Source organism: Melanotaenia boesemani, chromosome 5 (assembly GCF_017639745.1).
Source record: "Melanotaenia boesemani isolate fMelBoe1 chromosome 5, fMelBoe1.pri, whole genome shotgun sequence".
NCBI classification, from domain to species: domain Eukaryota; kingdom Metazoa; phylum Chordata; class Actinopteri; order Atheriniformes; family Melanotaeniidae; genus Melanotaenia; species Melanotaenia boesemani.
Window position 1 is genome coordinate 19,116,651 of NC_055686.1, and position 17,172 is coordinate 19,133,822.

Below are 17,172 nucleotides of genomic sequence, written 5' to 3' on the forward strand. Positions count from 1 at the left end.
TGAGTGTTTGACAATGAGACTTGCATTGCCTTTGCAATACCCCATTATGTATCATACGATTGTGTCTAGTGTCCCTCCTCCTGACTGGCCATCCATCACTGCCTCTAGCAGCTCTACCTTGATCCAGAAATCATATGAAGATCACCTGTGTAGTGAAGGGGCTGGCAAGCAATCCCTCAGTAAAGCCAACACCCAATTCATCTTTCATGGAACGTACAAATGTAGGGAAAGGCAGAAACGGAGGATTCTTGGTTATTGGGGATTTTGTGGGGATTGTGTAGCAGATGACTATTTGCTCCTGCCTCTGAATTTGGTTTTAGTGGGTAAAGCCAAGAGATTTTTGTTCTTCCACCCTGTTTGTCTAAATACACCTAATGTCTCATCCAAGCTGTCAACTTAGCCAATCAGCTGTGGTCTGTGCTGTCAAAGCAGAGTGGAGCTGATGTTGTAATGCAGTATGTGGGATCTTCCTAGTACTTTACTTTTGTACTCCTGATGTGTGCGAATGTGAATGTTTGTGTGTGAGTTTGGCAACCAGTTTCTCTCAAGCCCCAAAAACTGCCACATTAAATTTAACAGGCTTGGTTGCACACACGCTCAAAGTGATTTATTTTGACCAATCAGCCAGGCGAATCTGAGCAGAGACCTCTAAAGCATCTTTAACTCTCTTTATCACCCAAGTCAGAGTTTTTCTGTACAGCTCTGCCCATCCATTTGGCCCATTCTGTTGTTGGTAGACAGTCTTTTCCAGAGGCTAACTCTAGGTTTTCTTGGCAAATGGTGAGAACCCGGAGCATCACATTTTCCTCTTAGTGATTGTGAAATCCCCTCTGCTCATGTGCTTACCTTTCTTTTTGCCCACCTTTGCTTTCCTGGGTAGATTTGGCCTTGGCACTAGCCTGAGAGTCTTGACATTTGGCTATAAGAACGAAAAAGTATTTTAGTATTCCTCCTTTTACCTTAAAGTCTTTTCTAAGATGAAAAGAGGACTACTGGTTGTTCCTAGATATGCATTTCTTAGGACTGTAAGCTATTAATGCACAATTTCTACATGTTCTTTATAAATGCTAACGATGTAAAGATGCATGACAAATTTGAATAATGCATTTTGATCAGGGTTTCTGAGACTGAGTGTATAAAATGTAATTAAATAAAGATTTAATCAGCACAAACTGTTGGAAATGCTGAGGAGCTAATATATGTGCACATTAGGTTAAAATGCCACATTTTGTGCACTTAGATGCATTTTCAGTAAATCTCTGCAGCATATTCAGCCTTCAGATCTTTAGTGTTGTGCCAGATCTTTAGTGTTGTGCCTATGCCAGCAGGCTTTGCTCCTGTCTATTCTGTCATTTAAGGCAAACACAGTGAATGTCTCCCCAGGCCTGTGTCAGTGTGTGCATACATATCAGCCTGCTGCATACACCTCTCCAAGCACTGTGTGACCTCCATGGATGCCCTCTCAGGTCCTGAGAAGAGAGCTTGGGAATAAGAAATTAATTGCCAAACAATGCATAGCTCCCATCCATTATGGTTCTCATCATGTCAGATGATATCGAAGCATTACTGGATGTCTTGCTGCATAATTTACCACACCTCCTCCCCACCACAATCAGCACCTCTTCAACCTTTCTACATCCCAGTTGTGCTTCATGATGGATTTGTGGGCTTGCCACAAGAGATAATATTAAACTACAGGACTTTTTTTTCCAGCCATTCTCCTCAACACATGAATATATGCAGAATTTATTCAGAAAGGCATGACCTAAATACAAGGAAATCGATAAGCTGAAGTGAATCACGAGGCAGGTACAGATTGGAGAATAAATTTAATGTTATGATTTAATAATTTATAAATCCTCAAATGGCTGTTGGCTGAGAATTAACAAACAACTTATGCTTAATAAGTCATCCTTATTTTTTCCTCAACTTATCTTTGCTTGTTTTTCTCCCCATGACGTTTGAGCCACACTAAGACGCAGAATTTAATGTTAATCTCAGATTTGGAAGTTATGCATTACATCAGACAAAAGTTACTTCTACTGAAACCCAACACTGGCAGCAGTTCTGACATTTATTTTATAATTATTTGTTTGAACGTGTAATTAAGAATAATTGTTAAATATTTAAATGGTTTTTTTTTTGCTTTTAACACTTATAAGTTTTAGGTGCTTGACAGATTTCAGGTCCATTTTAAAGCAGTGACATCAAGACGTGCTTACAGCTTGTTTTAACTCTTCAAAAGGGAATACCCTCCATGAATCTGACACGGGGAAAGCAACTTAACAGAGGAAATTGCCAAATGGTCAAACTTAAGATACATTCGCACTAGCCCTTTTAAATCAAATCCTAGTTTGTTTACTCAGAAAGGCTGTTTATTTTGTAAAATTGGGTGTAAAGGTGTAAAATTGCAAACAAAATGATGTGTGTCAAAGAAGCAAGTTCTGGTCTTGATTTGCTTCAAATGAACTAAATGCAAACTGCATCTTATTTGGTGGAAACAGAAGTGGCCTTGCAATAACAATGGAGCGAGCTTTCTTGCTTGTTGACTAATTAACCACTCCATCCATAAAGCCAAGGCCTTGAGAATAAGTTAGCAGCAGATTGTCTTAACTTTTTGCACAGTCTACTTTACTTGCAACCTCATTTGTCCAGATATCTCTAAATGAGTCCATGTGTGAATTTAGTTTGAAATTCTCTGGAGATTTAACTGTGAGAGTGTGTCACAGCTGAGTCCAGCCGTCTGAGTGAGGTGAAGCAGGACCCAAATAGCAGACGTGAACACTGTTGAAACAGAACAATTGTATTGTTTACGGGGATCTGAGCAGTCTGAACTGGGGAGGGTCCAGGGTTTCTGGATCTCTGGGAGGAGAGGAGAATGGTAAGTGGCAGTCCTGATCAAACAATATCCAGTTATCCAAGCTTAGTGGGCGGCTTACTGTATCCAGGTGGAAATCCTGAATGGAGGGAGAGGTTGCTGCTGCTGAACCTGAGCTGGAGGAGGGTAGGGCGAGCAGGCAGGTAGGTGAGGTAATTGATGGCGATCGGAGGAGGAAGACTGGAGGGGGAGGCGTACTGGAATTCCAGAGCAGCAGGGCAATGCTGGAGAGGAGGGAAAAAGGCAAGGCAAGGTCAGAGCACTTGACTGGAAGCACAGGTAATACTAGTGGTGGCCTGATTTACCACGGGAACAGTGAGATAATCTGGCGAGGTCTGGTTGCTCCTGCGGTTCTCATAAAGGGAGGGTTGATGGAACACAGCTGCGGAGGCAGGAGCAGACCGGACTCTGCCCAAGGCTTACTGAAACCAGCACAGCCCCACCTAAAGCTCAGGAAAGGGAAGGACAAGCAGCAGAACCGTGACAGAGCTTAAAACCCTTCTTCTCTGGCCTTTTCTTTTTCACCTATTTGTCGACAGTGTGCATCTAATTCTTCTGACAGTTCGAAACAACATTAGGGTAGTGTAAAGGCTCATAATAGGAAGGAGCAATATGGGCTAACAACCAAAAGAATAAAACAGAATACATCAGTACTTTCAAAACCCTCCTAAATAGCATAGAATATCTCATTTGTTTTATCTTTACAAAACCAGCAACATTCGCAGTTTAAGGAAGAAGCGAGTAATGACTTCTTGGAGACTCCAGCAGTTGCTTGGCAACCTTACAGTGATGAGAAAGAGAAATTTGGCAGCCTACAAACATTAAAGCAGTAAACAACCCATAATACAATGTGAGTGATGAAATTAAAATAAGAAAAGTTTTAGTTATTAACTATAATTATAAAATTGACTGACATTTTTGGGAACAATAAGACAGCTAACCAAATAAATTAAATTCTAAAGCAGAACTTTTACAGTTAACACTGACCCAGCATGAATTTATAATGATGTTTTTGCGAAGATACGCTGATGCTTTAACTGAGGATGAGTAGAAACCCTTAATAATAGTTAATTCAGATCAATTTACCACCCAAAGCAATGTTCTTTGGATTGATGCTCAAAGTTGTAAAACCAATTAGATTCACACAACAAGAATCATCATTTATTGGTATTGATAACTGTTTAACTTATTCCTGACAACAAGTCCGTTCCTGAGAAGTAAAATAAATGCTGAGTCGCAAAGTAGAAGCAGCACCATCATATCAAAGAGCCATTTTTCCTAAAAATATGTGTCCCAGAATCCACAAATCCTATTATGCAGCCTTTTAACGGGCAAGTACAGAGTTAACGAGTGACATCACACATGCACAGGCCAAATCTTTTCCAGTCTGTTAAAGTCCCTGCTGAAGATGTAACCATGCATAAAGGTTCAAAAACTAAAATTAGGAGGTAATTGGATTCAGCATGAGGCTGGAAGAGTCAAGTCACCGTTTGATGCTTGTTTCATACACCCACCCCCCCAAAAGGCCTTTCCACCTCTTTTGATCCTGAGTCTGCTGAAGTTTCTTAGCGCCGACGAGCCTGCTCCTGGTGCGGAAATGGCAAGTCATATAAACCGGATCCATTTCATAATAGCATTGCAGTTTTCTTTCCTGGAGCGAAGTAGAGCAAGCTTATCTAATTGTGGAAGCCACGAGCCCTGGGATACAGAGAGAGAGGCTAATTAGTTAGAAATGAATGCTTTGAAATGAAGCACAAAGCTTGGTGTGTGGTGGAAACAGACTTCACGCGTTTGGTGATGTGGGGGGATGGAGCGTAAATGATGAGTGGGGTTGGTGTTTCAATGAGAAAGTAAGCTGGAGTGCATACAGAAGTTTACTAGTGTCTTTTATTTAATGAACAGGTTTCTGGTTATGCTACAGGAGTGTTCTCAAGCCTTTAAGCTCAGAAATTATGAATACATAGCTGACTGTTATTCTTGTAAATCTACTTTGTGATGCCTTTGAGAACGCACTTAATCTCAGCATCAGTGTGATGGATTGAAAGTTGAGATCATTATGTCTTTGTCTCATATCCCTGCATTATATCTAAAGAAAAAGCCTCTAGAGGGATTAATAATGCTGTTGTATTGTCACATTTCCCCTTGTAGGACACGCTTATATAATATCAGTAAAAGCAGCTCACCACTGATAACATTGTAGTGCCCTCTTTGCAGTCTGCAGTTTGTTTTTTTGTGTTTGTAACCAAAAAATATTATAAATCCCCTCAACCAAAAATGTGTTACATGTTCAAATTGTCCTGTAAGGTCACAGAGTTTTTCCTCTGGTCATAACAAAGACCTGTTCACCTCTCTGGTGCTCTTGAACTCTTTTTCCCTCTCCCTCTTTCAGTTTGTCCCATTTGGATAGATTGGAAAAGCTGGCAAAGCAAAACAAAATGTCCTTGTGTTGTCTCCAAGGCGATAGTGCCTGCAGACTGTAGCTGCTGTCGGCTGCTGGCTTTGTTTATTTATTTATTGTTTCCCTCTGTGTGTATGTCTCATGGAAAAGACATTTAAGTCTGCTCAAGGACACCCTTCTCTGTTCTGCTCCTGTCCTGTCTCTGTGTGCGTCTTTGCAGGTGTATTTAACATGCTGTATGTAGACAGAACACTGAAAGATGAATTAATTCCAGGCTCGATGAGATCATTGAGAAGTATGGAATTACATTCTAGACGTGGTTCCTGTTGATTTTGAATTAACCTCATGGTGAGACAGACATTTCATCCAGTCATATTCTCCACTCCTGTCACAGTACGTTAAATGTTCAAGAAGGTGATAGCATTATCATCAACATTATAATGACTTTAGAAGGATAGATAAACCATGATGAACATATTTTCTTTATCTTTAAAGTGATCAACAACTTTCTGTCTTAGGACTTGATTAACTGTGGACACAATGGATGCTCAGTTGGTCCTATTATAGTTTGCACTTGGAGTTTTTCTGAAGAAACTGTGCCATAGGTGTGCATTATGCACCTATAAAAGTGTAGTATGCTATGAAGTTTATGTGGTCACAATGAATCAGTTAATAGGTCACTGTCATTTTGAAAACATCACATGGAACCTAGTTCCATGTTCTATGGGTGGAGAGTATATAATATATATATATATATTTGGTTGCAGTCACTGTTAGCTTTGCTGTCAGTTAACTTGGGACACAGTCACATCAGAATAGTTTGTGCAGGGAATGCAGAGAAATGTTGCACCTTCTATTGGTTTGGTTTGCTTTTAAACTGCACTTAACTCAAGCGAACCAAACCGCCTGGATAGTGTCACCACCAGTGTTACACCAACCACTCCTTTGGGTCAATGTTGCCGGAAACGATCACTGACTGTGAAGAAAAGAAGCAGGAGGAAGAAGATTAGTGGTTACATCAATTTATCAAATGTAAATCTTGCTTCTCCATCAACCGGCTCTCTCGCCACAAGTAAGCAATGGAGCAAAGCCACATTTATGCAGTCTTGGGGTTTCTGTTATTACCTAAGATGGTTGTACATAAAGCTACTCAGTTTGAGCAGCAAGCAAAGCTTCAGCATCATTGATGGTTCCTTTTGCATTCACACTCAGTAAAGCTGGATTTATACTTCTGTGTCATCTGCTTACCTTAGAGCCAAATTAGCTGACGCTAGTGAAATGTACTCTCGCGCTTGAGCAGCATGCTGCGTTGTGTTGTAGATTCTCATCCGCGGTTATCGCACAAATTCAGCGAGAAGCTCCAGAAATCCAAAAACACAAGTGAGTTCTTCCGTGTAACTGTGCTGCAAGCGGTGGTGGACATTGGGTCTGGAAGAGGTGCACCTCAAGCCTCTGCAGACCTACACGGTGCATTCACACCAGGATGGTCCGCTAGATTGGGGCCTTGGTTCAGTTGGAGGGTGCAGCATTCTTCTGGTCTGAGATTGCGTTCATGCAGCACTCAAACGAATCAAACCTTTTTCAACTGGAAAAATTGTTCATAATTGGTTAACGCAGTACATCTTTGGTTTGTAGTACATAACAGCTAAATATGGAGCTGCATCAGTGGACTTTGGTTGATCATTTTTCTATCATCAGAGAAAGCCAGTTTTAGTCCAATCCAATTTCAACTTTTACTCTGCAGCTCCGCATTTAGATGTGAACAATTAGTGCCAACCAAAAGTCAAATCAGTGGAAGCTTCCTGGTCTATCCATCCATCCATTTTCCATATACACTTATTCCAGTGTGTCCTGGTCTAGTACAATGTTTTCTCTAATGGCTTTTCTTAAAACTATTGAAATAAGAGAAGACAAGTGAAAAGAAGTGATATGATAAACAAAATCTCACTCTGTAAAAAAACAGTCTCTCTCCAGTTTACTAATCTCAGCAAACATTAGCTACCAGCAGCTTGCTATTTTTCCAGACCTTGTAAAACAGCACAAACCTTTCTTAGCACAGATTAATTTCTAAAGCGATGCTTCTGATTTCTTGGCCAGATGGTTTGCCTTCCTGTGAGACGGCAAAGAAACAAGGTGATTAACTGCTCATCCTACAGTATAGAGATGAAAACTGCAAACCATATCTTTTTCAAGGTGACGTGATCCTGTCAAGGCCAATCAGTGAAAATGCAATGCTAACAATGCATTAAAATGATCTGTAATGTCATCATAAATGGAGTTCAGTGATTAAAAATTAGTATTTTTCTTGGTTAAATGAAACAAAAACAAAATTGAAAGAAAGGAAATGCCGGTTATTAACCCTCTTAATTTCAGGCTCTTTAATTCTCTCATTTACTGAATTGTATACGGAAATGCATGAGCGTGATTAAAAAAGAATGAAGAACTGTATAAGTTTTGGGAATTTTGAGTACAGGTTGACTTTTTTATTCTGAGTTTTTACATTGTAATTTATCCCAGAGTCTTTGAGAGGAAATCTCACCGTTTAACCAAAAAGTTTGCAGCTGTAAATCCTGCTCATATCATCCCGCAGTAAAGGCAACAACATCCATCAGCGTGCATAGTCTCCAACTTATGTGACGCTGTTGCACTGCAAACGGCAAACTGCACTGACCCTAATGTGAGCAGAGAATTCCCATGATCACATTTTCTGTAGGCAACATCAGGAAGTCCTATTAGCAGTTTCAAATGAAGTGAAACTGATGCTACTTTGCTGTACCAGGATTTAGTTTTGATATGACCAGTCTGTCTCCTCAAACACAAATACATTAAAAACGTTCTTATTTTTAATATTCAGATAAATAGACTGGTCCCCTTGAAAATATTTCTCTCAATTTTATGATCATTGCTGCTGAAGGCTGGTGTGGAGCATATTGATGTTGCGCTTTAATCCTGGTTATAGAATGTAAATGCTGATGTTTTGGTGGCTGATAGATATGCTAAGTTGCTTTTTGAGCATTCAAGTGATTTTTCTTTTCTAAAGTTTTGTTGATGGATGCAGTATGAAGTAATGATCGGTTACTATCTTCTGTTTGATCACGTGACTACATCATGTTAGTGTTTGCATTCCGGTTTATTAGATATGCTTTTCACCTTTTGTTCACCATAAGCTGCTTAATTTTTCTCTCGTTCTTGTTCACATGGTCATTAAATTTATTACTGGAGACACTGGAATTAAGGAAGGCTCTGCATGTCTTAACTTTAAATTGCAATTCAATAAAACTCTTGTTAAAGTTCCACTTTACTGATGGAGTGACTCCACAGGAGTGTCTGAGATACCCACAGATCCTGAAAACACTACAAACTCTTTTGTTCGCATGGGAAAACAAATACTCAATCAGCCAGCGCTCTTGCTGAGGTGGCAACCATTTAATCAACCTTGGCTGTCGTTGAATGCTGTTAAGCGTGCAATGCATTGACTGCTGATAGTAGTCGGGGTGTCATTACAGCCTGCGGGGGCCTCTGCGTCCCCAACTATAGTGCTTATTTATGCTGTCTTATTTTACCTCTTGCAAATTTACCATACAGAGAAATTGTTCAACTGCAAATTAAATCTCAGTAGAACTGGATTTCAGCTATCTGAGCTTGCTGGATGTGACGTCCATTAAACCTGCCAACGTAAAATTGACCTTCATTAAATTTTGTTTTTCACTCGTTTCATACAGAGATTAGGATCATTTGTCACTTCTGTCATTTTGATTGTATCTCGGCACGGGGCGGAAATGACAGCTATCCCAAATTGCATTTTTGCGAAGGTACAAATTGTGTGTGTCTGTGAGGAAGTGCTCTTTCATTCACTTAAAGGGGCTGCAGGAAGCTGTCTCCTTTCAGACTGCACACTGCATTTAGATCAGGACGTACAGAAATGTTCGCATGGTGGTTTGAAGCATTGTAGCTCAATAATTATAATTTAAATGCACTATGAATGAACAAAAATCCTTACATAGCATTCTTTTTTTGAAAAATGTGTGACCCTTTTTCCACTTTTTGAAGCTACTTTATGAATTATGACCTCCCTCTGCATCGCCTGGCCCTCTGTGGCTTAAATGTGTGTCCACACACTCATAAAAGGTGTGCACCTAAATTAATTTGGGACCCCTTTTTTCCAATCAGACACACAATAGAAGTAGAAGTAGATGGCATGATTGATGACAGGGACTCTAGGTGCTGCATGTGAATTTAAGTAGGAAGAGATGAGTAACTGCAGCCAGTGTAAGGACACATCTTTGTGCACATGTACTTGGTGTTATGATAGACCTTTTCCCCAAGACCTCAGGTAAATAGCATCATTAGCAAATAACCCCTGGAGTGTAACCACAGGGAGGAATCACATCCAGGATATGGGTATTTCAATTTGTCCTTGTTGACCCAGAAATAGCAGGTACTAAAGAAAGAAGAAAAAAAAAAGGAAAAAGAAAAAACACAGCTATTGACTTGCAGAGATATTCCTTCATCAGCAGTTACTTTTAGACTGCACAGCTGGAAGTTTGGGAATTCTGTGGTGTGTGTGTGTATGTGTGTGTGTTAGCTTAGCCAGCAGGGGTCCCACTTAGACACCATACTCGTCTGTGTTAGTCACACCTGTCAGCTCTAACTACTCCTGTTTGAACCATCTTCTCTTAAACTGACACATGAAAAAGAGTGAAGAATAAAAGCCTCTTAAGTACACTGTCCATTTTTTTCTCGCTATACCTTAATAAATTTCTCTTTGAGTCACAAATGAAGTTCACCTGGAGGGGGAGAAGAGAACCATTTTCTTTCTATAATCCATTATTTTTCTAAACTTCTATTCATTCATTAAATTGTTCTTTCTTCTTTGTTATATACCAGAAACTTCCTCTTCTGTAATGGTATACGTGGATACAACAGCCTCAACAACAAAGACCACTACTCGACCTTCCACCATTACCATGAAAACCACAACAATCAGGACCACCACAACCAAGATGCCTGCCACAACAACAGCAGTAACCCAGTGGCCACGGACTACATCAACCACAGTGACTCCTGCTCAGACACTGGTGGAAACTGTAGAGCCAGAGGATGATGACAGTGCAACGCCTTCCTCCAAACTTCCCAACATCATAGTGGAATACTGCAATCCCCTTGTGATGATGGACATCTCCTGGCCAAAGACCAAGCAAGGCATGGTAGCCAGAATGCCTTGTCCACCTGGAACCATAGGTATGGCACATTTGCTTCATTTTAGACATTAAATAAAATCTTAATCAGTTGAAATCAGTTTGCAATTGTTTAATAAATCCATCACAGAGAATTACTCCAGTAGTGTGGAGGCTTCTACTGTGAACTATGAAAAAAAGTGGTGTATACACAAAAAGTAGGGAACAGGCTACACAAACTATTAAAAGTCTAATGTGTTTTTCCAAAATGCCCCATGCTGTTGCCAACAGGATAAGTAAAGTAATACAGATCTCTTAGCCAGAGACAAGCATCGTTAGGCCAGATGGAACATGTAGTTTATAGTTTGCTCTCTCTTTTGGAATACATTATCTGTTTTAGATACTCGCATCCAAGTTTTCTCCTTTTTTTTGTTAATTCCCAAAGCACATTACTCCGGGTATGTGCTGAATCTAAAGGCTCTCAGGCTGAACTCCCTCATTTCAGTTCAGTACAGTAGTAACATCACTGATTATGCTGCACCAGCATTTTCCTGCAGTTTAAACTTGCACTAAGGCAAATTGTTAAATTATCAAAGTAACTAATGCACACAATGTTGATGGTGTAGCCTTAGTGAAAAAAAAATCCACAGGACTACAGGCTAGCTAAGTACTTTAAATAAACTCACACATGCTCATTGTTTTTCTGTTTCTTTCAGTAACCGCTGACTCCATCTCTATGTGGCATGTTTAATACTTAATGATTTTCCTAATTCAAACTGGATCTACTTTTGGAAGCATGTAAAAATGTTGGAGATTGTCCTACCAAACACTTTAATGAGTATTCGCCACTTCACTCTTTGGTGAAAATGGCTTTAAGCAGTCTAGGTCTGCATGGTTAGAAAGCAGAATGCTAATCAAAAGGAAAACCAGTACAAGGCTATCATTACATAATATTGTCTCAATAAAATGGATGGAGAAGTGGATGATGTAACTAATTTTCTTGTAGGGATTGTGAAAATGTTCTAAAGCACCTTTTTGGGGTTTATTTTTTAACCTAAAAGAAAACAAAGCTAAAAAGAAGAAGAAAAACGTCCATACTTAGTAAAAAAAAAAAAAAAAACAATACTTAAATTTCTGATTAAATGTCTAATCCATTTTAGTCCAATTTGACATATTCCTCTGTTTAAAACCAATGAACTCTCCTTATGAAATACATATTGCTTGCTTGTTTCCTCTCTCTGTGAGTATGTCAGTAGGAGACCCGGTCTGCTGTGTGCCTCTTTGCCACCATGTTGTTTGGTGCTGGTGTGTTTTGTTTATGTTTACACTCCCCCTGCAGCACTCATTCCTTAGCTTCCTGTCCTCCCTCAGTCTTGATTCCTGACTCATTGATGTGAGACTAAAAATAGCATAGTATTGCATTTGTATGTAAACTAGTAACTGGGACACCCCACACACAAATTTATATCCCGTCTCTTGGGACACAACAGATGTAATAACTTTTTTTTTTTTTACTTGTTTCTGTAAATAGTATCTGCCTTTCTATCAATACTAAGACAATCAAGTCGAGAGTGCACTGAGATAAAATCCCTGTTAGCTACTGTTAATATATTGGTATAACAAATATAGTGCTGATCTAAGGGAACAGTTGATATAGTAACCAGGCTGTCAGATATGGTTTTTTTCTAAAGGGTCTGCTTTATTCTTAAAAGAAATGTAACATAAACGTCAGTCAGAAGTAACCAACAAGATTCATTATTGTGAGTTTGTGCTGTTGGCTAAGATCCTTATATAATTATCAATGATGCGTTATTGCAAAACACCAACAACTGATCCAATCTGATGCATTATAACAGCAAAATGCACCTTTAAAAAAAATCTCTTGATATATATATATATATATATATGTATATATATATATATATATATATATATATATATATATATATATATATATATATATGTATATATATATTAAATAATTTATAAATCTAAAAAATTGTATGTTGTGTCTGTTTATTAAGTTTAACTCAGGCTGTTTATTAGAGACAAAATTAAGTTCAGTACCAAGTTTGAAGCTATTTTGATGAGAACTTCTTGATTTTTTTCACATTTCTTTTCACATTTTTTCAAACATCTGTTGCCTCTACGTGATATATCTAGTGGACATCTGTAAATTAAAATCGCATTTGACATCATCATGAAGTAATTTTCATCCTTCAAATGGAAAAACACAGTTACAGAATCCATGTATCTGCATGCAACTGATGCAAGGCGCATTCCAGTCGGGTTATTTAGTATCATCTCTGCTCCAATTAATGCATTTCATCTTTATTAGCAATGGCACGCAGCATTCAGTCAGTGTGTCCTTACAACTTTAATTATTTCAAAACTGTCATGTCTCTGTATTGTTCACATTTTTACAAATACCAATTTCATGTATATGAGACATTATGGGCTCTTTGGTAAATTGCATTTGCTGCATATGTGTGTGAGCAGTAGAGGTATTAACTTCAGCTGTGCTCCTCCTGAACGGGTTCCTCTCTGGTGCACTCATATCCAGCTTGAAGCCTTAAAAAAAACATAAAACTCTTTTCATCAATCAGCACACGGACTGGAAGTCACGCACATACATGCAGTCTTCATTAATGGGCAACACCAGCACCCGTTGAGACCTCACTAACAGCCATCACATGGCAGGATAAGAGGAACACATACCCCACCTCCTCTTAACGCACTCTTCAAAGCCCTCTCACTTCAGACAACACTGTCAAGCAGAACACGACTGCGTGAGCTTCCTCTGCCACTCTTTGAAAGTTCCTGGAGCTCCTCTTCCATCTACCTCTGTGCTCTCGCTGTCATCCTGTCTTCCCCTAACCTCCTCTGGCTCCCCTTCCTCTTTCCTCCTCTGTCTTTCATGCTCCTTCCTCCCATCTTTCAATATAGGAGGATATGCAGAGTCACTTATCTTATAAAGTCATCAAACATAAGGCTGCTGAGGTGGACAGGGAGAGGAAATTATATGTCAATCAAAATTTATATCTGTTAATGCAGACTGTGCCACCCTCCAACAACACCCCACCCTCTGTATACAAGAAAGGGCAATTTAATGCCAACACATAGTATTGCTGATGTCAGCAGTGAAAATGCAGATACAAGTTATTTAAGGTAGATAAAAAAAAGCAGTCTGAAGCAAAATGCATTTATTCTTTAGTGCATTTTGTCTATATTGGTGTAATATCTTTACTATAAGTTAAACATCACAGTTAATACTATTGAAGGTGATAGTAGCAGCATAAAAGAGGCTTAACAGATAGATTAATAATTTTCATATTCATATGCACATTTTTATTGAAGCCCCAGGTGACACATTGTAATTAATGGATTTCACCAGATCGCATCTTTGTCTGCAGACTGTCTTCTTGGACCAGCGTAATTTACCTGCTGTGATGAATTTTATTACAGACATAACCGGTTCCTCTTTTGTTGCAATTCCTTTCTTAAGCAAGACTCAAAAAAGCCACACATGCAGATGCTGTCTGACTGTCAGTGATTAAAAACAGACCCTTTCTAGGCGATTCCAACAGGCCTCAAGCAAAGCTACTTCATTTTAGTCAATTTAAGATAAAGCCATCCAATTACATTTTCCTGCTTCCATTAATTGAATCACTTAAAAATTTTGTTTCTTGGGACAAGTTTTGCAAAAAAAGAAAAGGATTTGACATACCAAAGTGTGCATCTATAATGGGAAAAAGGAGGAAAAGTATTAGGAAATGTGGATAAGCCTGAGATTGTTCAGAGACTTATACACACGCATGCAAAATACAAAAGCTGTCCTTTTAGTCATTGAACTGATGGTGCAGTCATCACCAAACTATTGAATTTTTATTTTTTTTTTATGTCTTTTTTTCTCTTTAGGTGTGGCTTCATATTCATGTGTGGGCCCAGAAGGATACTGGGATGCACAGGGACCTGACCTTACCAACTGTACCTCCCCTTGGGTCAACATCATTAACCAGAAGGTAAAAAAAAAGATATATATATATATATATATATATATATGTATAGTGTAATGGACCACTGTAGGAAAGGGCAAGTCCAGGGTGTTTTCTGCCCCACAACACAATCCAGCTATTTTTTATTTTCCATACTGCTCCAAAATGGCTTGTTTCTCCTCTTCTCAAGGCAAGTTATCATACAAAAAAACCCATATAAAGCTTCTTATATTTAAATCTCTAATAGAATCAAAGCAAAAGAGAGGAATGTGACTGCATGTGAGAATGTGGGTTCCAGGTTATGAATTGTAGGCAGTGTTGAAAATGTTCTCCCTTAAACTCATAGGACCCTGAGGCGTGCATGTTATAACACTTATGTTCTACTTAACGGCACAAAACTCAGCCCATTAAACCAACAGCAGTCTTCAGATATGGACTGAAAATGGCTGCTGGGGAACGAAATAGAGCTAGGGAAATTATCAGGTGCATTTCAGCACAGCCCCATTTGGACCGTGCAATAAAGCTCCACTATTTGCTGCTGTTTGGAGAAATAAACTCCAGTAAAATTATTCTTGGTTTTGTTTTGCCATGTTAAGTATCAGTCTGACTCCAGTGTACAATGTCGCCTGTTCAATTCTAGAGGAAGTCGCAGCAGTCATGTCATGCATGTATTTTTTTTAGCAAAAAACACCATGAATCCTTTTATCTTTTAAGGAAATCACACTCTAGCAGTGTGCCTTTCACTGTGGAGACAGTAAGGCTCTAATGAAGATCAACCTGTCAGCGATTCAGAATGCCCATCTGGCTCTTCATTATTTTACATCTAGAGCCATTGTCCTGTGTGTGGCACTGCTCATTACCAGATGGCTTGGTAGACAAAATGAGAAAGGAAGATTTAGAGAATAAAAAAGGAAAGAAATGACACCGAAGAGGAACGAAGGAAAGAGACAAAAAAGGGGGAAATTTTACCCAGCATCCCCAGCTCCCCTCATTAACAGAGCAGCGCAGGGAGGCTAAAGAGGAAAACATCTTCTAACGACACATTCCCGTGCATACACCTCTGTGAGGACCAATTTAAGAAGTCTAATTAGCTTCTCTAATAAACTCAGAGGCAATGATAGCAGGTGATGCCAGAGTAAATCGGGATGATCCAGTTTTAGCCACCGTCACTGCTGTTTTTCAAGCTCCTCTTACAGTACAAAGGTTTGTATTTGAATCTTTGAAGACAATGGGCCTATAACACAGATAAGGCTCCATTTTTAAACACCAGAAAGTGGTTGACATTAAAGGGAGCTCATCTAAAAATTAGATGAGCACATGCTAATTTTGATTTTAAGGCTGATATTCTTTGGGATTGTAACAATAGCATTGGTACATTTACATATGTCCAGTTTACATCATTTGGGGTGGTATTGCAGGAAAATATAGCACACCTTAAAAGTATCTTAATTAAATATTGAATAAGTCCAAAGCAAAGTCATTTTTAAATCCAATGCCAAAGGCTTATTTTCTCCAATTCTGTTGATAGCTGTAATTGATTTTTTAATATCTATTAAACCTTTTTTTCACTTTTTAGTAAGTTTTTTATTTCAACTAAATGAATCGAACAATGTCAGGTACCATTAAAGAGCAGGACAGAGCTTTTAACCTGTTCTGTTATCAACCACAGCCTGAAAAACTAATGTTATTGGCTAATTTTGTGCAATTTGATGTTTTAATGTTTGCTTACCTCTGACAACAAAAAGAAAACAAAGACAAAACCAAGACAATTAACAAAGAACGTTTCAGACCGAAAACACAGAAGATTGCTCTGGCTCCACAAAAGTGCAAAACTTAACAAATCGGGTTTTGGTTTGATAAAATGCTTGTGTGAAGGCCAGCTGTTTTGTGAAAAGAAAGCTGGACATAATGGCAGAAAGAGGAAAAGTGTGGAAACCAAATGAATTAATCCTTGTTTTTTGGCCTTTGAAAAACAAGTGGAAAAACTCGTTTTATCCCGAGGCACCAAAAACACATATTTGAAAAAAAGATGCATATTGAAAGAACGTGTAAAATGTTGTTGGCTGTCCACAAGCTGTATGTGTTTTATTAGCTTTATAAAAGTCGAAGGCTATCTGGGGAAATTCCTTCAATAGTTTCATAATTATGTGCAGATAGAATATTTTGCCCCAGTGTAAACTCAGCTCTGTTAGACACTACACAGTTGAGTGTACACACATTAATTGTGTGCAGCATTGCAGCGGTTGGGGAAAAAGTTAAGGTCAAACGGCATTTATTTCTGGGGTAGATAGTTGCACGTTGCAATTTGTCATGTATTCCCATGTATCCGGTGTGCGGGTTGGGAATAATAACAGCATGCCAAAGACTTCTGTTGAGTAATTCAGGAAAATACAGCATGTAAATGCAGCGTCAGTTGCTTTATCTAAAGAGGATTGGCTTTTCTTGTGCCTTTGTCCATGGCTTTAGATAAAAGCTGGAGAAACAGCAGCCGTCATAGCCCGAGAGCTGGCGGAGCAAACCAAGAGTAATCTTCATGCAGGCGACATCACCTACACCGTGAGGGCTATGGTTCAGCTGGTGGACCTCCTCGATGTGCAGCTGCGGAACCTCACACCAGGCGGCAAAGACAGTGCAGCACGGAGCCTTAACAAGGTAATGAAACAGCAATTTTTTTTATTAAATAAGAAACTGGATAAAATTAACATGCCTCACTGTTGTTTGCAA

At 39.0% G+C, this 17,172-nt stretch overlaps 1 protein-coding gene across 19 annotated transcripts in view; it reads left to right on the forward strand.

Moving 5' to 3' along the window:
• The window catches only part of LOC121640129 (adhesion G protein-coupled receptor L3-like), a 225,146-nt gene that overhangs the window by 146,419 nt on the left and 61,555 nt on the right, over positions 1–17,172 (forward strand). For all 19 annotated transcript variants that reach the window (XM_041985780.1, XM_041985781.1, XM_041985788.1 and 16 more), the window contains 3 exons: positions 10,164–10,517; positions 14,372–14,475; positions 16,915–17,100. In XM_041985780.1, the coding sequence (XP_041841714.1) occupies positions 10,164–10,517; positions 14,372–14,475; positions 16,915–17,100 (644 nt within the window). The remainder of the gene's footprint in view (positions 1–10,163; positions 10,518–14,371; positions 14,476–16,914; positions 17,101–17,172) is intronic.